The sequence below is a fragment of the Anser anser genome (assembly GCF_964211835.1).
Source record: "Anser anser genome assembly, chromosome: 8".
Lineage (NCBI taxonomy): Eukaryota > Metazoa > Chordata > Aves > Anseriformes > Anatidae > Anser > Anser anser.
Window position 1 is genome coordinate 25,814,424 of NC_139728.1, and position 26,769 is coordinate 25,841,192.

Consider the following 26,769-nt stretch of genomic DNA (forward strand, 5'->3'; position numbering starts at 1 on the left):
CAGACATCCCTCTCCAGATTTATTTGCTTGTACTTTAAGAGGTCTATTTGTTGGTGCAATCACACTGTTTCCCTTACATTTATGTTGAGGACATTAAACAGAGCTCTTGAGCGAAAGCTTCCTTGAGATTAAAGTTTTCCCCTACAGCAATAACACAAGATAAGAAAGTATTTATAGCACATTTATATGCACATATATTGCCATGCACTTCAGAGTCAGAACCTTCATTCCCCTTGAACAGCTGAAGCATGCGCAGAGGCTCTGCCACCTTCTCTTTGCGCAGATGGCTGTCACTGCGTAATTAAATATGGTTCAATTCCATTTTCAAATCACTACAGGAAGCCTCTACCATCTTATAATCAGTACTGAACAAAGTCTGTAAAATGTGAAAAAGCAGCTCCACTGCCTTTCAGCTACTGTCTAACATGGCTGGTGCAATACCAATCAAAAATTTAGTTCTACCTGCTTTACAGGGGAGGCTGACTGGTCGTGCACAAGCTTAAACACACACACACATACACGTGCACACACACAGTCAGGTTTCTTTATCTTTTACAGAGGACAATGCAGAAGGACACATTTCTCACTCCTGTAAAATAATAATAAACTAAAATCCTGATTTTACCATTGTGTTGATCCCTAACAGAAGTCTGAAGATTGCCACAAACCTCAGGTGAAAAAGAATTAAGTAACTGCTGAGCTTTGCTTTTTGGCTCTGCATTACAACATACCTGTTACTACAAGACTCATTCATACTGTGTTTACATCCTATATACTCCAGTAACTGGCAATGTATGCATCAGACAGGTGTCCACCTTAGCGTCAGCTGTAATTCAGCGAATCCCTTAGTCAACAAAACACAGCGCTCTGGACCTGTGACAAGATATTGAAGTCTGAACTGAGACATGGGGTACAATCTTGTTACATGACCGTCTCGTTTATTAAAGCAGCTCAAAGCTACTTTTTAAGATGACAACCACTTTTTCACAAAAGATGTATTTCATAATATCAGGAAAACAAGAAGGTATCTTACTATTCTCCCTGAATACTTCTGGACGCTCCCATCTTAATTTCCCCGAACCTTCAAACACACATGAGCAGTTTCTCTTACTGAACTACCACCTTAATTTTCAGTGGCGACAGGAAGTTTTTGAATGTCCACATTGCACGAGCCTCCAAACATCGCCCACACTCTTAACATGTATTTTCTGCATCTTCTGTCTTCATTTCCTTCCTCTGTAAATTAATTAAACCAGCTAAGCAGCCATATTTGGAAGATCAAAAATAAAATTCTTCTCATTGGCTATAGCTTAATTAGAGTTTTCCAACAACAGACTGCTAGATATGAACAGTTCCTTCTTACCGATGCTGTTTTCAAGCTGAAGGCAACCACAACAAAACATTCACTTGGTACAAGTTTTCTTAGAAGTTCCACACTTAATTCAGTTATGCTCAGACCATGACACTTACCGAGCAAATGCAAGTGGCAACAAGATATTGCTTAAGGGGTTCAAAATTAGGAGAACAGGACACTTCAGATTAAGTATATTCATTTTGCAACGCTCTTCAAGCACACTTGGTGTAATAAATTTCACTACAGCTACACAGGCCCAAAATATTTTTACTTATCAACCAACAGAAAGTTCCACGTTACTTAAATGAAGCTTTAATATTCAAATAAACAATGCTCAGCCCTCGCAGATATCGCAGCTGCAAAGCCATCTGAAAATACCCCAGTCCGATTTTGGAAACACCCAACTTCCTCATTGTGTTAAATCGGTCACAACCACATAAGAAGGGGAAAAAGAAAATCTGAGACAACTGTGAGCTCGACTGCAGGTCAAGCAGAACTGCCTCTTATTCTCTGCATGTTTACAGCAGAAAGCACCAGCCTGCACAGTTTGTCTCGCTCGTGTTAGTAATTGATCTAACTGCAGCCAGCAACCATCCCCTCCCACCCCGGTACTCACTTTCACTTCCTCACACTACATCAGAATGGATTCAGAACACTTCGGACTTTCCATAACTCTAAAATGCCTGAAATTAGAGCCTACGTTGAAGAAATGATCTTTAGGCTTGCTTGACTTTCTAAGATTATTTTTATTCAAAGCACGCTCCTCCTGTCCCCACTCCCCAAAAAAGAACTCCCCACACAAATGGTCAACAACAACAGAAATAGCTTCCTCAATTTAACCACTGGTGCAAGTTGTAGTCACAGCGGTTTTAAGGACACTGGCAGTTTTTCTGCTCCTGTCAACGTTATCACATTTCTATTTAGTCCCTGTTCCATGTGACCAAAAAAAAAAGTACGTAAACTCTACAATGAAAGGATTACACAGCCTGTATGCCTGCAGAACATACTGTAGCAGGCACTCCTCCCCTCTCCCCATAAAAGGGCCAGAAGAGCCCATGCCCACAGAATAGCCCATAGAATTAAATCACTGGTCTAGGAAAACTTTGTCCTTCAACAAAGGCATGCTTTAAACATTTTTCTTTTGCTTGAAGACTGTTGAAAGAGACACAGAAAATGCTAACCTAACATTTTTGACTATCAAAGCATGCTTTCACAGAGGGTACTATTACCTTCACAAGTATATTCCTTTTATTTCTTTAGACCTTTAAAGACATGTTTTCTCCACGTATTTGGAGTTCATGTTTTTAATGAACCACCCTTTCTTTCCTTAAAATGGTTGAGGATTTCCTCACAAGTCAACTACAGAACAGAATAACTGCCAACTGAGTAGTCTGGCTCCGAACTTTTTGGTTTCCTCATGCATGCGTAAGTGAGTCACACTTCTTTACCAGCTTTTACATACGTGTGACAACTGACGATCAGATTGAAGCATTCCAAGCAAGGAGCATGTGCACTGACAGGCCTGCCTCAGGCTCATGTCAGGTAGGAATGAAAACTTCTCATGTTCCTGCTACATGAAACAAAACAGTACCAGAAGTACAGTTCGTTACCTACCAAATCTCTAGGGAACACGAAGCAGCCTCAACAGTGTACGAGCACACGTATGGAGGAATTCTACTGCCATCAAGGAAAAAAATTCAAGCAACAAAGAGGTTTAGGCAAAGAGATCACCTGGACACTAAAGATGCCAAAATTGTCCAAGCTTTAAGACCATGCAAGGTCCTTCATCGTAAGGACCTGCAAAGTCCTTCATCATCAGGCACCTGTAAAGCCAGTGGGTGAAAAGGGTACCCCCACATCACACAGCTAACAAAAAAAGAAGTAAAATGACTTCCAAGGCGGTATCTCTGGAGCTAAGACACCGCTGCAACAGGCCTTTGAGCAACATCCTCGCAGCTCTTCTGCACCCAGAGCAACCCCAGCACCCCCTAACCCCAGCTCCTGCCCAAAAGCTCCTCGGGCACAGCCACGGCGCCCCCCACACCCACTTCACCACCCGCCTCCCACACGCGCGGGGCAGGTTTTGGTTTTTTTTTTCTGTTGTTTTGTTTTATCTGAGCCCGGCGCCCGCTGCCTTTCCCCGAGACAAAAGACCGAGGGCGCTGCCAGCCGCGGCCCCGAGCTCTGCGGGCTGTCCCCGGGGCAGAGGCACCTGCGGCCGGGCGGGGATCGCGGCGATCCCGGGGGATCTCCCCCTGCCTTCCCTCCCTCACACGGGGGGTCCCAACCTCCCCCACACCCCCCCCCAGCCGCCACCTGACAGCGCCGGCGGCCGTTAGGCGCCCGTTAGGCGGCGGGGCAGGCTGAGGGGCGGCCGGGGCAGCAGCGAGCCGCTCCGCTCCCCGCTCCCCCGGGGCCCTGCCCCTGGCCTTCACCCTCCGGCCCGGGGCGGAGGGAGGCGGGCGGTACCTGCGTGAGGGAGAGGTGGGCGGCCATGCTGCTTCCATCATGCACCGGCCGGGCCGCAGGAAGGACGCGCCGCCGCCGCCGCCCGCCGCCCGCTGCCCAACTTCGGCAACTTCCCCGGCCGGGCCCCGGTCAAAACCCGGCGCCGGATCCGCGCCCGCCCGCCCGGAGTCGTCGGAGCCGGAGCCCGCCCCGAGAGGAAAACCGGGCGGTGGAAGCGGCTGGCTGGAGCCGGAGCGCGCGGGAGGAAGCTGCAGTGAAAAGGCGGAGCCGGGTGGGGGTTTGGTACGGATCGGAGGCTGCCTGCCTTTCCCGTGTGGGGTCTTGCGGGTGCTTCGCGCATGCCGAAGTGTTACATCCCCCTGGTTTAGTCATCAGCCAGGTGGGGAGCTCCCAAACTATATGGCTGTGGGGCTTTGGTTGTGACAGAATTGGGAACGGGGCCCAGAGGAAGCCGCGTGAGGCCGGCAGGATGAGCTGAGCCAACGCGTCCTCTCATGGCTCCACATGGCCAGGGTCAGCCCCGGCCTCCTGCCTCTGGTCCTGCAGGAAGGGAAATGCCGGCCAAGGAACCCGTCGCTCCCTGAGGCTCTCCGTGCTTTCTCCTATGGGGGAGAAAGCACAAGCAGGGGGGCGAAAAATCCTCACGGGAGAAAAAAATGGTGAGGAAACATCACAGCAAGACAAAGAGGAGCAGGCGGGAGTGGAGAGCCAACAGCACCACGATCGAACCTTCAAGAAACACCTGCATGCAAACTGGCTGAAAGCAACATTTATGTCACCGGTTATCACTGCCTGTGGCCCTTCTGCCCCTGGCACAGAACAGCCAGGCAGCAGCGAGCGGGAGCTGCCCCTCCTGTACCTGCTCGCTCCCACACGCTGGCTATTTCGGCTGCTTCCCTCACCGCTTTGCCCTACCACCTTGTACATCAGCCACCAAGGGTGGAGGGAAACAATCCCAGTTTCTGTGCTTTAGCCAAAGGTGGACCAGGCATGAATCTAACCTTGCATTACACATTCAGACCAATAAATTATCAGGAGTCACGCTGACTGGAAAGGTTTCACAGCGTGCGTTGTTTTCTTCCTCCTTTCTTCATTCTCTCCTACCAGTGCTGTTTTTTTTAATCTTCAGCTCAGTTTCATGCTTATGCTGATGTTCACGCCCCACCTCTGCATCCCGTCATTCCTCAGCCAGCAGTCATTGTTAGCTGCTATTCACATCTGTCATGATACATGTGGGATCTCACCCACCTATTCTCTAACAAAGGTTTTCTAGAAGCTCTATGTTACTGACCTCTTTCTCAGTCATCATTTCTGCAAGAAAAAAAGATACAAAAGAGAAGAATACAGAAAGCAAATAGTATAAAAATAAAAATATTCACACCATTCACACTGACGGTCACACCTCTACTCCACCTCACACTCATTTCCTCCTAAATAAAAACCCTAGAAAACAGCAGAGGCTATTACCTGTCTAGGTTGATTTTTTTTCTTCTTTGATTAAAACAGGAATACTATCCCACAATAATATTATCTGGAAATTAAATCAGGAGATTACAAACCACAGCTGTGTCTCCAGGGGACAGCAGCATTGGAGCCTGTCAGCATTTTTGAGGGGCCCACAGAAGAGAACCAGAGGGCCTGGGTTCCTGTTAATTGCCACAACCTCTTGTGGATGCCCTTTGCTCTTTGTGTTGTTTTCCTCATCTTGGTCTCCTCTCCCCACCTGAGAGCGGCTACAACTCAGCAGCGGACTGGCAGCCCCTCAGGAGGGGGCCAGTCATGCTGAGGCTGACATCTTGTCACTGCAAATGGAAGGAAAGTGTAAAACAGGGTAACGGGAGCTGGCTCTGGGGTTACAGGCTTAACGTTGGAGGCTGTTGCCAGTAGGACTCTGTGGGCAGGCTGCCTGACTCGGCAGATGTGTCCCTGCTGCTGGTCCCCGGCTCTTTACTGGGTCCTGCATCAGGAGTCTCCCAGCTGGTGCAGGCCTAGACCCGCTGCTGCTGTCGAAATGAGGGTGCAGGGTGGGTTGGGAAGGAACACCGGGGACTTGCACGGGCACTCAGCTCTCCCTGCACAGCCCTTCACGCAGAGCAGCCTCACCCAGAGCACAATTAAAAGTCACAGGTCCCCTCTGGGCACAACATGCTGTCCAGCAGGTACGTCTGTGAGGGCCTGACCTTCCAGAAACCTCTATGTTAGGCAAGCACGGCAGCCTGCTGATCCAGCGAGGGTTTTCATGCCGCTGCTGAGCTCTCCTGGGCAGCATCAGCAATACGGGCTGCCCTCGCTGCTCCCCCAGTGAGGATAGGAGCTAGCGGGCAGTGCTGGGGACGTGCCTATGGCCCTTCGCGCCCTGGCCATGCGTATGGCACGTTTGGTTCTTCTGAGGGGTGGACAGCCTTTCAAAACACACAGTGATCACTCATGGCTGTTCTGTCCAGAGTCAGAGTGCGAGAATTGCTCAAGGTAATCACTGTGGCCTCTGCAAATTAAAATAATAATGAGTTCCATTCAGTCAACACCAGATTGGTGCGGTCACGTAGGTCTTTGCTGGTGTTGAATGTTGTGTGCCTCCTGCAGGCAAATACTGTCCTGGAGGCCTCCAAGTACCTGAGTTAAAGCAGCTCGCTCATGGCCTCAGACATCTCTGTAACAATTGCAACAGCACTTGGCAGCTTGATGCCAATCCACCGCTGTATGGCAGATATTTGTGAACCTGGAATGACAGCTCTCAGGAGGAAACAGCTATCTGTTTCTATGCTGTAATAAAAATTTCATGTCCTGATACAGGCTCATAAAAACGGACTTCATACTGTGAAAGTAGTAGTAACTTGTTACTGATTATTTTCTATAGAGAGAACAATTATTAAAATCTATCCCAAACCTTTTGCAGGTTTGCAAAACAACACACTCCGACTACTTCTTTGGCTGAACCAAGAGCAGCTCACTAGGGCTTGGCTAGGGTGGAAATCTGGGGCTGGGAGAGTTTCTAAACATGGAAACCCTGTTTTCCTGTTTCTCCCTTTGCTGACCCCATGAATCTTACAGCCTTTTGCAGTATCTCCTACTCTGAGAATTGTGTAGTGTGGAAGGGGGTGGTGAGATTGTGCTGGGTTTTGGGGAAAGCTTGTAAAGAACGTCAGAAAGTCAAAAGGCCAATGAACAATGTAAAAACTAAAATTAACTGTTTCATTTTATACATTGTCACCTTCAATAAGAATTCTGCTGCAGGAAATCTGTTTATGTGTAATCTGCTCTGTAATAAATGTAATAACTGCTAAATGTTGATCTACTTGCCATAAGATCCCCTAGTATAGGACACTTGATATCAAAATAACACGACAAACAGTATTAGCATGCTGTTATTTGTAAGTATAACAGGATTTTGTATGGGTATTGTAGGTATTGACATTTTGGCAAATGGATACCAGATCTCAGTGTTCTTTATTGTTTCTTTAAAAGCAAAATGCCCAAGGTTAAATCTACATGGGACAAACAAGTGACTACTAATAAATCAAAACCAGGCAAATGGTTTGTGGAGGATGGGCCTTGCACCAACATAGCTACAATAGCAACAGCATAACTGCTTCAGTGCAAATCCCTTTTTGTAAGACACAGTGTATGTATATAAAGTGACTTGTTCTAGAACAGTTGACTTGAATTTGAAACCCGAGCTAGACAGTTTAAAAAGGCTTTTACACAAGTGAGAATCAGACACTAATGACCTCTGTGTTTTATGCACCTCTTACAGTCACCAAATACTTTTAGTAAGGCTAATAACATTTTAATCAGATCCACTGGTCTCCTGGAAATAACATCTTAAGTGGCCATGCCTTCCTTTATCTTCCTTTATCATAGCTTTGTTTATTTTATGGCTCAGTACACAGGAAGCACTTTTTATTTTTTTTTCTTTCAAAACAACACATAGGTATTCAGTGTGACCTGTTCTGCTTGTTCCAGGAAAAGTATTATTACAGCCCATGAACGCTCAGGAGGCTGACTAGAGGAGTGACTCACTCCTGCCTCCTGCATACCCAAACATGAAATGACTTAGCCAGCTTTCTGGAATTTCAGTGCAAAGCAGATTAGCTCCAGTATTGCAAATACCAAATGAAGGATCTAACTAGCGGAAGGTTTAAACCATTTGGATTTTCACAGGGCAAAAGGAACCATATGAACAAACACACAGCATCCTGGCAAAAAGAGTATTACAATCCTCATATCAAAGAGTGGAAATGAAAGAGAACTACTTATAGGTAAGCAAAAACTGCCTTAGGTTGACCAGGTTTCAGAAAGCCACGCCACAGCTGGACTCGTGACACACACCAGCAGTTAACCACACTTCTGGTATCAAGAGTTCCCTCCTGAGAAATGAGGAAGATCAGCACAGAACTTCAGTGACCTTTCGGACTGAAGGTATCTTTTATCAGAAATCTCAAGTACTTTCCAGGACTAGTGACACAAGTTGCTTTAGGAAATCCCAGCTACAGGCGTGTCTCTAGTAATACGCCCCAGCTTTATGTGCTCTTTACATTATATGCAGCTACAAGTTTCCTGGACGTAGGATTTCCGATAGGCTGGTATGTTTTAAGCCTACAGGGAACCATTAAAATAGCTGGTTTGTCCTTCTTTATAAGATTTTCCACAGGTATCTGTTAATTTTTTGTATAAAGCTCATGAGTCCTTCAGTGTATCTTCTAGGGAGATGCCTAGTTACTAGCAAAGGTACAGCAATCATTATGAAAACTGCATACAAATGACTAATCTGCTAATTCCTCTTGTGCTGTGCTCTTGATTCCTCGTGGCAGTTTGCAGGCTTTCAAACTCATAGCTGCTTTGAAAATGTTTTAAAAGGGGTTGGGGGATGATCAAATTTATACAAAACCATAGCAGTATTAAAGAAGCACAGACTACGATGTTAAGGTATCTTTGCAAATTTATATCTTTGCAAATTTACTCATCCGGAGAGTGTTTTCTGAACTGGTAGTTTTATGTCACATAGGAATAGAGTACAGGATGGAATGATTGTTTTTACCTCTTTGTTTTTGGAAAATGATGTAATTTGTATTGCAAATATTCAGTATCCCCCCCCCCCCAAAAAAAAAAATATTTTTGAACTAGAATTTTTATTAAGAGACAGGAATGTTACAGTTGATAAAAACCCAAATAAGGCCTGAGTGAATCTCTTCAAAACAATTATATTTGATGGGAAAATCGGCAAACTTAAAATGCAGCAACACTACAGACTCATCTACACCATTAAAAATATACACAATTTATCTTTTCATTAAGACTGGAGGCATATTTTCTCTAATTTGTGTGAGTCAATCATGTGGGGCTATACCTCATGCTCCCAGAAAATTAAACAAAATGTGGATATATAAAAGAGGTTAATTTGTTATCTTGTAAACTAGACGGATGACACAGAGCAGAATGACATTTTTCACACAAGATTTAGTTTTTCATTCAAGATCATATTTGAACACCAGAAAAATCTTCAACAAGCATTAATTTGACATGATGCCCAGCTAGTATAGCAGTTGGAGAGGTAGCCACTCCTTGTACAGCTTAATATATGCTCAGACAAAAATAGAAAAAGCAATACCACTGATGAAACAGCAACAGTCTTCATTATAAATTAAACACATCAATATTGTAATGTGTATTGTATATTCAACAAAAATGAGGATTGAAAACTAATATGTTTACAAAGTAACAAGCAGAAAGGCTTGTGCCAACAGTTTCTTTTGTTCTCTTTTTCCCGAGGCATATTGTCTATACTGTAAGTCCAGGGAATGCATGAGTTGCCTTTCTAAAACAATTACAAGTCTATTATGTTTAAATAAATATGAAGTATCTGCTTAAAATCTACACACTGAATTCCCAGCATTCTCCTAACATAAAACTAATTCACTCTGCACATCAGAAAGATAATTATTTCATTTCAGAATTATAAGGTACATGAAGTAATTAGGTAAAAGAGCGTGTTACTGACCCTTAAAACTGTCTTCCTGCCACAGATTGGTTTGTCTTTATCTAAGACAAACTCATGACTATTTATGGCATCCTGCTCTTTTTAGGGCATTACTGTAAATCTTGAGCCTCTCCTTTTTTTTGTCCTCCTGTTTCTTTTTCTCTTCTTATACATTCTTAGCTTCTTCTCAAATTTCTTTCATTTTCTCCTGTTCTTAATTACCACCCAAAGAATACCAAAATGGTTTGGAAATTATGGAAATAAATTAGTATTGATGCAATAATATGGGTCATAAGCCAAAAAAAAGTTAACTTTCCCAAATCACTAAGCCCATACCTGCAAGCCACTCTTCAAGCTGAGCAATGATTCAAGCCCTAACATAACAAAACACTTAAATGCATGTTTAAATTCATCCCTGTTCAGGACAACACAATACTCACGTGTTAAATTTCACACTAGAATTTAAAACCTTTCCTAAATTTAAATCATATTCTCCTTGGTTTCAGCAATAATCTTTCATGTACATGAACTACAGTGACAAGACCACTGGTGACAGAGCAGAGATGTCAGCTGGATTGTGGTACTGTGACTGTCAAAGGGATGTTGAGTAGATGGGTCAGAACCCTTGATTATGGGAAATCAATGATATTTGACAAGGTGTTAATGACTTTGCCCTCAGTAGACAAGGACAGGGCTGATTTCACTATTTTAGCTAACCATGATCAATCTACATTTAAAAGTGTGCTAATTTAAAAGTGTGTTTCAATGTCTTTGTTGCTATGGAGAAGATCACAAATTATTGACAATACAGGGAGAAGCGAGAGGAAAGCATTACTTGCCTCCAACAGTACCAGGCATATATGCTGTAAGGGAGACTGCAGATTGCACTTCTTGAAGGCTATCAGATGGCAGAGTGCAGACCCTTCTGCAGACAGAAGGAATTTGGTGTGATTCAATGGGAATTTCTTTCTGCTGCTCTCCCCCTGCTCAGAACCAGTCCTGCTGTACATCCATAAACCAGAAACCACCACCTTGTGGGATTATTTTTGATTTAATGCTCTGTAGCAGGGAGAGGAATCTGTTCTGTTCCTTGGCCAACTATTGCACAACGCTGGCAGGCAAAATGTTCCTTTAAGTGCAAAACAAGTAATCCCACTGGTGTCAGCATGTAAGAGTGAGGAATGTTGCCTTAAAATCTCCCTTTGTTTTCTAGACTCCTGAACTACTGACATGTAATTAAAATACCTGTGTTCACACCACCTTTCCTTCTTAATTCTTCTAAATCAGTTTGGCATTGTGAACCTTAGTACTGTAATATGACTGATGAGACCTAAAATAGGTTCCTTTATGAAAAATGTTTTAAACACATACAATGAGTAGCTCTGTTAAATATCAAAGCCTGAATATTATCTCATTGCTGCAAAGTGAAGTGCAAAGTTCAACATTTAATATATATTCTTCTTTGGTTGCATACACATGCAATTGAAACATGAAATATCCTCAGAGATGACCAACTTATTTCTTTACTGACTCATTTGTTTTCTGTCTCGTTTTGTTTTGAGATCAAGTTGCAAAACTAATGCAACAATGATTCAGCCTTAATGGAACTGTTTAAGGTGTGCACATGACTGATCAGGTGCAAAAGAACACGAGTGGAACTTGAACTCCATCAGCTGACAAGGACTTGCGTGCCTCTGCGTGACCTTACATTTCTTTTCTATCATTCATAGTGAGAAGTAAAAGACATTGCAGCAGCTTCACCCGTTTCATGTAACAGCTGTAACTACAAAGGTCTGGAGACCATTAATTAAAAAAAAAAAAAAAAGTCTTTGCCTGAGTTTTAGCAGCATTTAAAGCAGCCAAGGAAAATAGTTCGAGTGTAGTAATCACTGTGACGGAGAAAATTACATCATGGATCTCAGTGATTTCATGACAGCTTTTTGATGAAACTTGCTAGGTTTACAAATAATATTATATTTAAATATATTCTGGCCTTAAAAATACATTCCAGAACATGAAAGATGATCTGAGTTAATTCCTGCTGGTAATATTAATTGAAATGAGAAGCACATAAGCTAAGAAGCAACTGAAGAGTGTATCAGTATATTTATACATACAAATCTGTATCAGATTTCTCAAAGGTACTGATGATGTTACAAGTATAAAACCAGTCAGATTTTCAGATTCCTGTGTCAGTTTAATTTCTGTAAACATGACAAATTTGTCCTTCTTAAAAGGAAAACCAAAATGCTCACAGAACAAACAGATATGAAAATGACACAAAGACCACTGAGGCCCAAAAGAGGAAAGTAATGAGGTTTTCAGTATAAAACAGAGGAAGAAGCCATGTAAGCTAGATAAGATCAGATAACTATGAAAGTTCTGCAGAAACAGAGGATGTGCCTTGCTAAAAGAATCCCCATGATTCAAAAGGCATTCAAATTACATCCAAGGCTGAAACACTTTTGAATGTCAGTCTCTTCCTGTTTACTGGAGAGAGATAATTAGTTCCTGTTCAAATCAAGTTTACCCTAGTGAATTTACTTACAGAAATATTTGTAAAAAAATGATTGAATGAGCTTCTGTATCGTTTCCTTGTGATAGCTCTAGATGATGGTAAATTACATATATACAGAAAAGCAGGAGAAAAAAAGCATCAGTAGGGCTACTTAAAATGAATATATGAGTTACTTAATTTATTTTCAATTCTTCTAAGCAGGGAATAAGTCCAAGGCTAGAAATTAGCTGGGGGTCTCCTGAGCAGGACTACAGAACAGATCTATTAGCCAGGTGACATAAATATCAGCTCAAAAATAAGAACCATACAAGTACCTGATACAGATCAAGGTCAAGAAAACCTATATTGCTGCATTTATAAATATAAGTGCCTGGTGTTTATTTTTGCTTTTCAAGTCTCCTTATTTTTGTAGTTGTGATTCTCAGGTACACAAGATATCTAAGTCTAAATGATAAAAGTTTGTGACAAAAGCACCAAAGCTTGGACTGCCCGCTTGGGTTTCTAAGTCACTCGACAGGTACATTTCCAGTCAGGTAACAGAGTTATTTTTTAATCCAACTTCTACTTCAAGAAATGTGTTCAAGGCAGGACAGGGGGCTTGGCCTATATAACAAGTGGCACATATGAAAGCCAGCCAGATTGCGTTAGTCTAAAAGATTTCTCTTGTCCAAAACACACCCTTGGCAGGTTCTAAGAACAGCAAAGAATCTCTGTCTTTCTCTTTCCCCTTTACCATTATTACATATCTGACTTTTTTACTTATCAGTAGTTTTGTCTCCTACCCATGTAGCTCTGAAGCAACTTAACAAATCGTTCATATGAGAAAAGCATTTATTCTACTAACAAGATCCAAAAAGGCACATTTTTAATTAAACTTTTTTTTTTTTTTTCTCTCAGGTCTCTCAATTTTGTAACATTGCTGAAATAACATTCATCAATTCCTGTAACTTTTTTGGGACTGCTAATTTAAAAAATAATACAAATAATAAAAAATAATACAAATAATAAAAAATAAACAAATAATACAAAATAATAAAAAATAATACTTAATACTTGGATAAGCAATGTAATGTAAGGACCTATTTTTATCAGATGATCAAATATAATACATTACAAAAAGTAAAATTCCTAAAATTGTAGATATATAAGTTGCACACATGCACTTATTTGATTAAATGAACAATGTGTGCTAATTTTAGCGGAAATATTTTCAAGTACTTCACTCTATCTGATGTCATAATGAGACTCTTCATGTACATCACATTGAATAAGATCTGCCCAAACAATTTAATGGATTCACCATTTGGTCAAGGCTCTTTTCATGAATTATCATAAACTATATTACTTAAGTCTGATCCTCATCACCAGAATACTCAAACTTTGCTGATAATGCAATCAATCTGTGGAAATATAATAGTCTAGAAAGAGAACCTAGACAAAATGACATTTATCCCTCAAATGACATTTAACCCTCCTAGCTGGTTCTAGATTTACCATTTCTTCCATCACTACATTATATGAGCAAAATTTCTTTCTCTTGTACACATCTGCTACTCAAATCCATAGTTTCAGCATATTCCGTGAAGAGATTATGGTCTAGGTTACTGTGCAGCCACAACAGAGCTGCCCAGTGCTGCTGAGGGGGAAGCACGGTGTTCCACTGGAAACTGGACAAGGAAATGCCTAAAACTGCAAGCTGGCTGAAAGAGTAAAATGAATTGAGTCAGCGTTCTGGGGAAAGGAAGGAATACGGAAGGGTTGAACAAGCAGTATGTTAGGACAAAAAGAATGTTCAAAGCAGATAGCATATGAAAAAGTTAAGTGCCACTAGCATGCCATAAATAATACAAAATTTACCTAATGTACCACTAAAGTTTATGGACCAAATCCTCTTTCCTAGCCAAGATATACTGGCACAACAAAGGCTCTCAGAGAGTTGGTTATAGCTTTCTGATTCACTACCCAGTTCATCCCTCGCACTGTGCTGGGGTTGGAGATAATTCATCAATGGAGGGATCCAAATTCCACTTTCTCTACCCTCTAATTTCTTTAAGACACTGTTTAAATGGGCTGTAAAACTGGTTACTATATCAGCTCCTAGTCCATTAAGAACTTTCCGATCTACAAGAGAAATTTCCTACCTGGGGACATTGGGTGATTTTCTCTTATTCTGCACTGCCTGAGCACTGTACGAGATTTTCGCTTATTTTGCACTGCCTGAGCACTGTACGAGGGACACAAAACAGTGAAAATGGCCTAAGGCTCTCCACTTACATCCTTTCTCAGGTTTCTCCAGCTATATGAATGCTTCCATCTGTCCAAAATGAACAGAATTTATTTGGATGTATGATTGCATATCCATGTTTACAGAGAGCTAGACTGCAAATCCAATTCAAATTTCTTGTGTTCTGGGGAACTGTGTCCCTGGATGCAAAGTGCCCTCTGAGGAGGCATAATTTGAAACAGGTGGTTCAACAGATGAGCTGCCAAACACACAAGGCTTGCTCAAATGCCATCCAAAAGTAATAGTTAAGTGGGATAAAAGTTTTCCTTGTCCCACTTTTAGATAAATAAGGCCTATCTGCTTGGAAGATGCTCTTTGCTCATTTTCTACCTTTCTACTTATTTTGCTCAGATTTGGCATGCTCTAGAAAACAAATTCAGCTTTACCAGCTACCAAGATTTTGTATTTTCCATTTTTTTGTTTTTTGTTGACTTTTTTGTTTATTTTCTAATAAAGCTCCAGTCCCTGGAGTTAAGAGCTTGCATGGGTTATTTGAGCTTTAATTAGGAAAACAAACACAACAGCAACAACAAAAAAAAACCAGCAAAACATAGGACCTTTCTGACCTTCAAGGTTGCCAAGGAAAGCTTGAAAATATAATGTAAATGAATACTGAAAGTTCAGAAACCAAAATTCTCTTTAAACTTATGCTTTGGTTGGCAGGCCTTAAGCACAAACAAAAAAGTTAAAGTGCCTGCAATATGAAGTCTAATGATTTCCCATTTAAACAGTCTAATACAGAAAGAGTTACCAGGAAGTTCTCCCCAGCTTGTAATACTTGCACAGGACCCCCTGCCAAACACTTGGTTCCCAGCTTGCCTTAGTGGATGGAAGCACTGTTCCTGCAGGCATTATTATGTCTTAGGCAATAACTCCACTGTAAAGTGAACTTGATTTAAAGCTACCATATGTCTTGATTTGCCCGGATATGCCAATTTTTTCCATCTGGAATTTCTTTCTGAGGACACACACATCTATCTACATACATATCTGTCTATTAATCTGTCCATTGCCCCAAACTCTATCTAGTTGTCTGAATTTCTTAACATCATGAACCCTGGCACAGTACAGTCAAAAGCCACAGAAAGTGGCATATTGCATACGGCAGAGTTTCCTGTGCATGACAAAAATCAATCATTTCTGAAAAGCAATTAGTCTGAGCATTCACTGTACAGACTATGTGCATATTGCTACCGGGAAGAGAAATGACAGCCATCACTCGAGTCAGCCAAACGCTACTTAGATCAGCTGCTCAGTGGAGTACTACCTATGCTTCACACAAGCACTGTAACAGCCAACATCGCACTATCCTCAGAAATCTTCAAAGTACTATAATGCTAGAATTAAGGATTTGTGGGCATAATGGGATTCAAGATTAAAAAAAATGCAAAGGAATTGTAAATTGAGTTAATTCTACAGCCAAGAGATATACTCAGGGTAAGACTGGTCCACTACCTGCAAGAAAAATAACACCGTCCTCCTCTTGTTTTAGAAATTCAGTGCAATGAGTAAATTTAAAGCAAAGACTGCAGTAATTAAATGTATGAGACATCACTCTTGATATTTAACAGATTAAATTCCCATCCAGAAGTGTAAAGCCAAGTAGACATGACATTTTACACACAGAACAGGCTAATGTTATCAATATGTAAATGAGACTTGGATAAAGGAAACTGTGGGTTGGATTTTGTTTTGTCTAAAATTGTCAGATATGTAAACTAAAATCTGTAACATTGATAAAACAAACAGTTCAGTTGCTACTGATTTTGCTGTATTCAGAACTGCATCTTTTCTCTAGCTGCCAACTAGGAACAGTGTAATTAGAACTAGTCAGCATAAACCAGAAAGTGTAATACTAACAAAAAGCTTAGATCCTCCTCTTTTCTTATGCAATATGAATACCAGAGCTTAACTTTGGCTATTTACATGCTTTAATCTTTAAGTCAGTGGGATAAATTTTGTTCTTCATTATGTACACGTAACCACATCAACACCAATGGAAAGCACAAGTACGAACAACTTTTGGCCTGTTCGGCCTGAGCTGGAAACACCCGACTGAAGTCATGCTCTCATTTTTTCATATCTTATTTCAAAAGACTTAATGCTGCTAAACTACAAACTATACTGCAAGCCTGGCCAGTAAATTAAAACACACTATTCATTGTTTATACCTCAAGTTAATACACAACTGTAAGAAACTTTTAAGTACTAAACTTCACCAACTTCAACTTCTGCTATGGAAATTATCGACTCTCTGTATGCTTCAAACTGCTTTATAGTTAGACTTGCTTGTTAGTATATTCCTCACAACTATATTTTCAAAAATTACCTCCCTTGGGCAACAGAAAGCAAATGCTGTACCTCCCCATTTTCTGACAATCATCCAGAGATTTTGGTTAACTTCAGTAGCATTTACAGATTATAATATTAAAGTTATTCTAGCATTGGCTTAGAAGTTATGCAGCAATTACTATACAGATCAGATAGTTTATTAGGGCATGGAGAAGTACGATTAGAACAAACTGAACTTTTGAAACTTGGAAGCAAATAAATGAAACTAGGCCTGGATTTTCATCCAGTTCCTGGCTTTCCAACTGATTAACAGAGCCGCCACATCTCCCCTACCTGTGCTGCTGCCCACCAGCTGAGTAAGATTCCTCTTGTTTCGGTCCACAGCATCTGGGTTTATTTCAGCGGTTCTGAGTAACTTCAGCTTCAGTGAATGTCTTTGAAACTGGAAACGTTAGAAAATTCACAAAATAAGGTTCTACAATTAAAATGTAAAATTAGGCTATAGTATCATTAAACATCCCCACAGAAATTCCACTCTTTTACTGGACAAGACAAACAAACAAAAAAAGAACCCTCCTTGGAAAGTTATCCATAGAGTCCCTTAACTAACTGTGAAAATAAGAATATTATTTAACAACAGAAATAGTAGCTCAGAACAAATGTCCAAATCACCAGTATCCCATCTCCAGCAGTAGCGACAGTTATGGAAAATGGTAGGAGTAGATAACCATGGAGTGAGACTGCCCCAATGTACTTTCCAAATCTTCAGTGACTTGCAGATCAGAAATTACCTGACCTGGAGTTGTTTAATTGGTGTGAGTGGCTGTTTTAGTCTAGTTATCATAATACTGGGGTGGAAACCTAGACAGGGCGGGCTAGGGCTTTCCCCTGATCTTTGAACCTGGGTTTTCTTCCTGCTGATACAAAGTTTGTGAAGCTGCAGAAGATGCTGCTGTGAGCCTAGGTCTCACTTCATTTGGGGATCAGATGCTGCTGCCTTCTGCATGTTTGTATGCTAGTTCACACACTGCTGAAGTAGTCTCCTGACAGCTGCAAAATAGCAAAACATCCATCTCACCTCTAAAATTGAGGTCCAGGTGCTGACCATGATTTTTGGGGAGCAATTTGAGTTTACTCTGCAAATTCTGGTTGCTACTTTTTTTTTTTTTTCATACGAAATCAATTTTTTGCTCGTTTCTCCATTTCTGACAGAACGGAGAAAATTGAGTAAGATGAACAAATTGTTTCTGCATTTTTGCTTTCATCAGAACAAGGACGAAGCAAATCCCTTAAGCAGGCACCAAGAGGGATTATTTTCATTCTGAGATAAGAAAAAAAACTTCTCCAATTTTCTGGTAGGATAAGCCTTGTTACCTTTGTTTCCCAGTCCTTGTACAAGAAACAGTAACTCTAGAGAAAGATCTTTTCGACATTCCGAAATCAGGACAGCATTAGATGAGGGATTAGATCTACACAGGGCCCCTCCTATGTACAAATCACTGGGAGTGATTCTAGATATAAGGAAAAACCATTTGGCCTTAAATTCCAGATCTGAAATGCAGAAGGAGCCAGGAATTGATTCTAAGTTGACACAACTGAAGCCCGGTTTCAGCAGATACCTCTTTAATACTGCCAGCTATGGAATAAAATGAATAATAGAAGCACTCATGGGGTAGTGCTCCTTCTACATACTTGTGTTTTATGATTGATTGCTCAGCCCTAGGTCTCCCTGACTTTTCTTTTATCTTCCTTTTCATCTCCTTAGATTTCCTACCTAGTACTCTAAAAATTACCCTAGTCAGATTTACGCTTGTCTACTACATTATTTCTGCTATTTACATTGACAAAAAAATAAAATAAAATACATAATAATAATAAAAAGAGATAGAGAAGAAAAAAAAAAGATGTTTTTCCTCTAGATTTTAGTAAGACTTTGTACCAGACACCATGGATACTGCTCATAACAGCCTCATAATATGCATAAATTTTGGAACCTACTTGTATATGTATATATACTAGTTTTAAAAACGTTGATATTGCAGTATCCATTACTAATAAAAAATGAAATATATATAATGAATATATAATATGATAAATATAATTATAATGAAAAAAGAAACACTCCTTCCTGAAAATAATCATAGCATATAATGCTTATAATTAGGGGCAATACATCAGTTCTTACCTTTTCCATTGCTAAATTTGCTATGCACCAAACTCTTCTGTAAATAGCCTAAACTTTGTGAGCAGACAATGCATCTATTGCACATTTGCAAAATTGACTACAAGGAGCAAGTAACCTTATTTGAAACATATTAATAGGCCAAACACTATGAAAAGAGGTGATGGTGGAAAAGCTTGGGGAAAAGAGATTATGCTTATTTGCTTTTTTTGTATCAGTGGGCTGCATACAGAGGCTGCAGGGAAGTAAATATTCCAGTTGAGCAGCATTCCTCTATATCTTCTCAAAGTCTCTGTGGAGACTAAAGTAGAAATCACTTATTTGCGGTTGAGAAAATAGCATGGACTTCTGCATTAAATTTTAAATAAATTCTGCCCACAAGATGATAAGATGCTTAAATCAAATGCTGAGACATTACCCATCTAAGCAATGCATTAGGAGTATAAAATGTGATTCAGCATGCTGTGAACTCTAAACTCTCGTACTCAGCAAAGATATTGGGCCTGTTGTTCTCAAGACTAAATTATGATTTGTTGTAAGTTTTATAATAAAATAATACTAGTATGACAGTGAATCATTCACCCTGCAAAATTAATTCCAGCATTTTTCTAATTGCTAGATTGATTTCCAGATTTTATAGCTCATATTTCTTCAGTATAAAGGCAATGCAAATCTTCTAAATCTTTTGGACTAGATTTGTAGTGTATTTAAGTTACAGATTGTTAGAAAGTGCTTTCTGTATTATATTTGTATTACTGCTAATGCCTCCATCTCTGAACAATGAAAGATCTCAAGCGTGATACCCATGTTCCTAAATAGCAAAGCCCCTCAGCAAGTTCAGAAATGTACTTCTTGAAGAAATGTTGAGTCCTAAAATGTCAGTTTACATCTCTTGCAACTCCCAGATAACATTATGTCAAACTGTCCTGCAAAACTGTCAACTGTAATCTGAATTTACTCTTCTATGAGATCAGAACAAAATTAAAGTTATGTTATTGTTATAAAGCTGCTTGAATTTCTAATGCTCTTAAAATGTGTTCCTCTACAGGCCTTATAATAGGATTTGGTCATTAAGTGAGTCACTCAAATTGCTTCAGTGAGTATCATCACAACCCGTTTCTAACACATACTGCAACAGCTGACGAACTTTTCCTAGTCCTGTAGGGGCCAGACAGGTGAGCTAGCTGCCTTTTTGCTGGATTGACCCCCAGACACACAGCACCACTAGAGACAACTAAAAAACTAACAATAAAATAAATCTTTGTTTCAGAAACATCTCTATCACTGCTTTAAATACAGGAGATAATCTTCCGCCCTTTCTTAAATGGTACCATATTTTGGCTGAACCCATTCCATGTGTTTTCAGGAAACGGCTCCAATATCGTAAAACTCTCCAGTGCAGCACCAAATGTGCCACAAAGGGAAGAGCATCTGGACAGTAGTGAGGCTGATCTTTATTATGTTCTGAAAGAGAAGTCCTTCTCTTGAGAAAACTCAAACCCAACACAGCTATAAGCTGTAAGTAGAAACAGAACTGGGATTCTCAGGCCCGAGAACTTTAATTCCATTCAACCCATGGTAATTTAATTTCTTCTGCTGTATGCTAACATGTAGTCACTTAGAAGAGTCAGAAAGGTCTGCTTAGCCCTCAGCAACCTGTCCTCAACTCTGACATAGAGGAGTTTATTCGTTTGGATGAGAGAAAAACTAGAAGAAAATGGACAGGATTGGGAAAATTTACTGCTAATGGCTTTTATTTGCTGGGACCATACAGAAATAGATATTGGCAAGAAAGGCCCAAGATATAATTATGTTTGCCTTAGAAAGACAAAGAACCAGCTACTATTTTCTTGACACTTTAAATGATGATTTTTTAATAAGTACTTGTATTAAAAACAGTAACAGCATAATAAATCAATTAAGAAAATCTACTTACGATGGCCCTTATTGGCACACTTAATTTCCTTTAATTATCCTCTTTTAAGAATGACTGTTTGTCAGGTAAAGGTGATTCTCTCCTATTTATATTACTCTTCTTAGTCTTCTGAACCAAACATAATTCTGAGGAAATATAAGAAAAAATGTTCAGGCTCTGCCATTGTTTCTGTTCTTAGTGTAGCTGGTATATGCACAGAGGGACCAGAAAATATCTTTACAGGACAGTAGCAGGAGACTGAAGATGATGCAGAAGGCTTCATCTTCTTCTTACTCATAACTTACTAGAGTATTTGTAACAAATAAATCAAATGAAGATTTTTTTTTTCCCTGATGGTACAAATAAAAGACATTATCTGCTACCAACAAGCAGAAAAAGAGTCATCCACCACCAGGCTAAAACATAATTTCTTAATCACAATGACTGTTATCAGTAGTTGACACCATGACCTGATAGGGTAAGAAACACAAAATGAAACTAACAGCCTATTCCTGAAGTGGTAAAGGAAAAGGAAACAAAATGTCATTTGTTCTCCCCTCAAATGGCTTCCTTATGTTCTGCAGAACCCCAAGCAATTGCAGCTGTTGGGAGAAGCTAGAGCTGCTTTCACTACTGCCAGTCACACTCCCAGACACCCTTAAGGAAACCCACAAGCCACACAATTTCAGCCAGCACTGAGGTTCTTGAAAGTTAGCTCAGCTGTAATTTCAGGCAAATTTACAATAGAAAAGCATTTTCGCCCTCAAAGCATCAGACTTTCCTTTGGTATACTCCCGCTTCTCAGTCCCTCTACTCTGGTCCACTGGTATTTATCCTAAATCAGCAGTGTCTTCCTCTTGGCTAGAAACCATACGCAACTAAACTGCAATGACCAAAAAAACAAAAACAAAAAACAAACAGATGCAGTTTATTGGACAAGCTTGGACACAGGAAAAGAAAATAGAGCAAATGAAAAAAGTAGGGTGGAAGTTGAGAAGTCCCGGAAAACACAGTAAGGATCGGGCATATCTGAGGTTTCCCCCTACATTCCTGCTGGGACGGTCTGAGTACTCCGGAGGCCACTTAATGGGCATTGTAGAGCCTTGTGGCTGGGACACCACAGCGAAATGACTTGCCTCTGTGTGGCAAGAGAATGAGGCTGGACAAGATTTGCAGCTGATGGAGCAGTGTGTGGAACAAGGGCAGCCCCAGGTAACAGCTGCTGCTTTCTGCCCGGCTCTGTTGATCTCTGTAATATGTAATCCTCTCAGATGACAGTAAGCACCCTACTTAATGTTAAAGACAGTGACATACTGCTCTAATTCAAGTTTAGCAAAGTATGGAGAACATCACGATAAAACTGTCTATAATTACAAAAAATAACAGCTCTTTGTAACTGTTCCAAATTGAATACAGACGGAACATTTTAGGGCAAACTAAATTCTTCTGTTAAGGAAGTGACTTACTAACTTATATTTCAAGTCTTTTTTTATTCAAAATTATTGGTAATTACGATGTAATATACTGAGTATATAAAGGCAAGTTGTATCACAGTTGTGGCTGATTTCATTTTATTAATTGCTTACAATTATCTGGAATGCTTACACTGATCTCTCAAAACTGAATGCACATCTAGAGTCTTGATCAGAAGGAGCAAACTAAGTCTAATCCCTTCAACAACACCCTTATGCTCAATATGTAGGGGAATAATTTGATATACAGGGACACATCATCCTGGCACTTCAAGAAAGTTCAGAAAACTATATGATATTGTATCCTGAATGCTAACGATAGGCTATAATTTCATATGTATTTCTTTCTTTTTTTTTATTACTAAAAACAATGATTCGCCTATCTCTGCAAAATCATCTAAAGAGAATATTCACACCATCTTTCAAAAGAAATCTCGAGATGAATTCCCTTTAACACCTGCTAACACAACTTGTCCATCTACCGCAGGGCTTTTGTTAGTCAAGCAGAGCTAGCTAAAGTACATGCGCTTTTTTTTTTTTCAAGTAAAGGCAAGTCTTTGGCACACTTCCTCTCAAAAAAAGTCAGAGAGAACAAAGAACAAGTAAGATTTCCAGCGCATGCTGAAGTTTAGCAGTTTCAGCCTCTGGCAAACCAAGGTGAATAGAAAGCTCTTCTGCTGAAAATTTCTCATTGAGAGCATTCTGCCTACAGACAGCCCTTTCACAGTTAAGCCAAGAGTTTTTTGCACAAGCTCTTTGCATAGTTTCAACACTTGTGGTACGGTGCAGTGAAAGTTGTGATCTGAGATAATAAAGCTCCAGTCCAACTAAAGCTTTACATGGTAGTACTAGTAATGTTCTGGCACCATCTGATGTTTTTTGTTTTGCTTGCCTGGGTATAATCTCTAGGCAGCCGTGCTTTGTTTAGTCAGTGAAACTAAAGAAAAAAACAGACCACTGAGGTCATATGCAGCTTGAAAAAGGACAGTTATCAAAATGAACAAACCGGGCTTCAAGATTGAATTGTACATTAGCTAGATTAAACCGGCACCACTATGCGTAAACACACCACCAGGTGACTCCAAGGGGCATTGCAAAGTCAATGCTATAAACTCCACTTGGAAACTGCTAGGTAATGTGATGCTAGTGGGAGGATGAACTAGAAATACTGAAGTATTTCTTATTTTCTACAATCAAACATAGATACTCTGCCTTGGACTGACGCTTTTTCACAAGGGGGGAAGCTGTGGTGATTTTTCTGTTAAAATTATCTGAATTTAGTACACAGGTCCAGTATTGTAAGTCACTATATCCACTTCAGCCCTACTATAAAGGGCTCTTCATATTAAAATCATTAACAGAGAAAAAAAGGTTTTATATTTGCTTAAAAATATATATATATATGTAAAAGAAGTTCATACAACAAACACCACTTCTGCTGCTATACTGTCTATCCTTAAGGAGGAACACGAGTACCTCTAATGCGCCCTGGCAGTTTTTGTGCTGAAGTACAAGTGAAGTTACGCATTTATGTTCGAGCAGACCCATGCCAAAGAACATGCCTTGCATTTAGCAAGAGATTTACGATCGTCCATAGCTCCTGGGGAATTCATTCCACATTCTTGGAGCGGCCCGCAGGAAAGCTGTGTCCCATTTAAATGAGCCTTGCCCATAAAAGGTTACTCTAGTGCCAAACGAGACTGCGATTTTCACCTCAAGCCCTGAATGTTTTTATACGCCCTGGACACGGAGCCCCTTCAGGGGACGACCTGAAGCTTGGCGTTGACTGGAGAGCCCTGAGGGGCACAGGGGAGCTTTGCTCAGGCAGAGGGGCACAAACACACCACCACAATAAACACGCAGCAGCGCCATGTATTTTATCTGATAGTTAAACGCCCTCCTCAGCGACCGAAGTAGAGAGAGTCGTCCCCTACCCTCCGTCCCGCCTCCCCACAGCCGTGAGGAGACCCCCGACCCCCCCCACGGGGCCGCCTCCTCACAGCGCCCCGCCTCCTCACAGCGCCCCGCCTCCCCGGCAGCCGTTAGCCCCGCCCTGCGGGTGGGGCCGGTGTGGTCTTGTCCCCGCCCCCTCGCTGCGTGCCCCGCCCCTCCCCTGCCGGCCGCCGCCGTGCCTGTGCCCTGCTCCCCTCACCGCACGGGCGGGGCGCGCGCGGTTCGGTGCCTAAGATGGCGTCTATCATGGAGGGCCCGCTGAGCAAATGGACCAACGTGATGAAGGGCTGGCAGTACCGCTGGTTCGTGCTGGACTACAACGCCGGGCTCCTCTCCTACTACACGGTGAGGGGCAGCGGCGGGCACGGCGGCTCGGCGAGCCCGGGGAGCCCGCTGGAGGAGCAGGGTGGAGGGGGGTGGGGGGGAGCGGGGAGGGGACGCGGGGCGGGGCGAGCGCCCGGCTCGGCCAATGGGGAAGGAGGAGGCGGCGGGAGCGGCCAATGGCGGGGCCGTGCGGGGAGATTGATCGGTGGGGGCGGCGGGGGCGGCCCCGGGGCGGGACGGGGGGGGCCGGTGGCGGAGCGGCCCCGGGCGGCGGCGGCGGCCCCGGGGGGCGGTGGCGGCTCCTCCTGTCCCCCCGAGGGGCCTCGCCCCGCTGCCTCTGCGGGGTCCCGAGCCGCGCCGAGGTGTCCCGGCCGCCTCAGTGCCCGCTCCCGGTCCTGCCCCCGCCCCGGTGCAGCCCTCGCCCCGGTCCTGCCCCCGCCCCGGGCTCGTTACCTCAGCCGCGGGTCGCCCCCCCGCCCCTCCCTGTCCCCGCCGGGGGCTCCCGGCTTCTGGACGCGAAGTTTTGAAGCGAGGCGCTGGGAGTGGCGAGAGGCGTTGTGTGGCTTCTCCCTGGTGGCCGCTGGCTGCTAGCCTGCGGCTGGAATAAAAATTTCTACAAGTATTTTGACAGTGCAGCTTGGTTTTTTTGAGGATATGCCCTTAAATGAGGAGGCTGGTTGGGCCCCTGCGTGCACAGCTAAGTTTTGGCAGCGTGGAGCGAGTGCTGGCACTCGGTCTGCATAGCGGGTTAGCAGTCCGCATAAAACACGTGCACGCTCAGCCTGTCAGAAATTGGAAGAGGTTTATGGCAAATAACAGCTCGGGGGGCCTGTCCTGCACTTCCCTGTTTGTGTAGGCGCACAGGTACATGAGCACCGCATGGGAAACTTCTGCTTCCTAAATCTGAGTTTCCAGCACTGCTCAGAAAGAGCTTGGGTCTCCAGCTCTGGGAGTTTGTACCCCTCAGCATGAACTAGCTATAAACTGTACAGCAGTTTTGATTCATGTCAATTCAAAATCTTTTCTGTATCTGGAATACGATGGAGAAATAAAAGTGCCTTTATAGTTGCTCTTTAATGGCGGTTCAGATGTCAGCTGTTTGATCGAGCTGAATTAGTGAGGGTAGTCTAAGTAACGGTCCAAGGTGCAAAGTCATTTTGTGCTCAGCTGCAGAAATAGAAACACTCGCTGATGACTAGTGAATGGGCACGTCATAATTCTGGATACTGCAGTCACTTTCATTCTGGTCTTTACCAGTTCAGTAAATACCAGTTCCTAAATTTCCTTACTTCCTATGATTAGGTATCCCTACATATGCATTACCCTTTTATCCTGTATAACTTACTATGTTCTCTGTTATTTCAATAACTTCCAGTTCACAGATTAAAGATTTCTTTTTTTTAACCACCTGTCCTAAAAGTTCAGCTTGGGATCAAGAAATCAAACCATGTTTGCTGCTTTGTGCCTTTACCACCAAGAAAGCCGTGCAGTTAGCATTTACTTCAGAATGCGTTATCGACCTTTTCTACGCACGTCTGTAAAGTACTTGTTACACCATTCTCTGGATACCTGAATGCATTCCTGTACCTGAGGGTGTGTGTCGTGTTGAACTCAAGGTAGTGAAAGACTCGCTGCCAAAAGAAGGGGTCCTGCTGCAGACAGGCGTCTTCTGCTCTCGGGGCTGTGTGGTCTGCAGGGTAGGGCTGGAGGGGGAACTCGCATCAGGTCCCAGGTGACCACGTTCCTCACCAGTACTGACGTGAGCACTGGGAAGGTAGTGGGGTACTCTCTCTTTCAGCTACACCTTCAGTTTTAGAATAATAACTCAGGAACGTTAGTTTTTAAGACAGTGGTAAGTAAGCAGCATCAATCTGGAATGGTAGCAGGTTTGGGAGCCTTATGTGTGTGGGGGAATGACCTGATTTCCTCTATGATTCTGTGTACGTACACATGTATTTTGAAATAAAGGCTTTATAGGGTACATAAGATCGATTACTCTGTTCCTTCTGAGCCAGTTTCAGTCGGAAGC

At 42.0% G+C, this 26,769-nt stretch overlaps 2 protein-coding genes across 12 annotated transcripts in view; one reads left to right on the top strand and one right to left on the bottom strand.

Annotated features, from left to right (window-relative positions):
- The window catches only part of EPS15 (epidermal growth factor receptor pathway substrate 15), a 64,755-nt gene extending 43,619 nt beyond the window's left edge, over positions 1-21,136 (bottom strand). For 2 of the 10 annotated variants that reach the window (XM_083846997.1, XM_083846989.1), the window contains exons 1-2: positions 21,013-21,134; positions 17,228-17,336 (exon numbers count right to left, since the gene is read on the bottom strand). In XM_083846997.1, the coding sequence (XP_083703123.1) occupies positions 17,228-17,281 (54 nt within the window). In that variant the 5' untranslated portion in view covers positions 17,282-17,336; positions 21,013-21,134. Of the gene's footprint in view, positions 1-3,823; positions 4,073-17,227; positions 17,337-21,012 lie in introns of those variants that run through there. The other 8 variants (XM_083846998.1, XM_083846992.1, XM_083846990.1 and 5 more) reach the window with 6 other exon arrangements.
- Positions 21,137-24,558: 3,422 nt separating this feature from the next.
- The window catches only part of OSBPL9 (oxysterol binding protein like 9), a 62,500-nt gene continuing 60,289 nt past the window's right edge, over positions 24,559-26,769 (top strand). Inside the window, exon 1 of one of the 2 annotated variants that reach the window (XM_083847005.1) lies at positions 24,559-24,761. In XM_083847005.1, coding sequence (XP_083703131.1) covers positions 24,651-24,761 — 111 coding nt within the window. In that variant the 5' untranslated portion in view covers positions 24,559-24,650. The remainder of the gene's footprint in view (positions 24,762-26,769) is intronic. The other variant, XM_083847008.1, reaches the window with a different exon arrangement.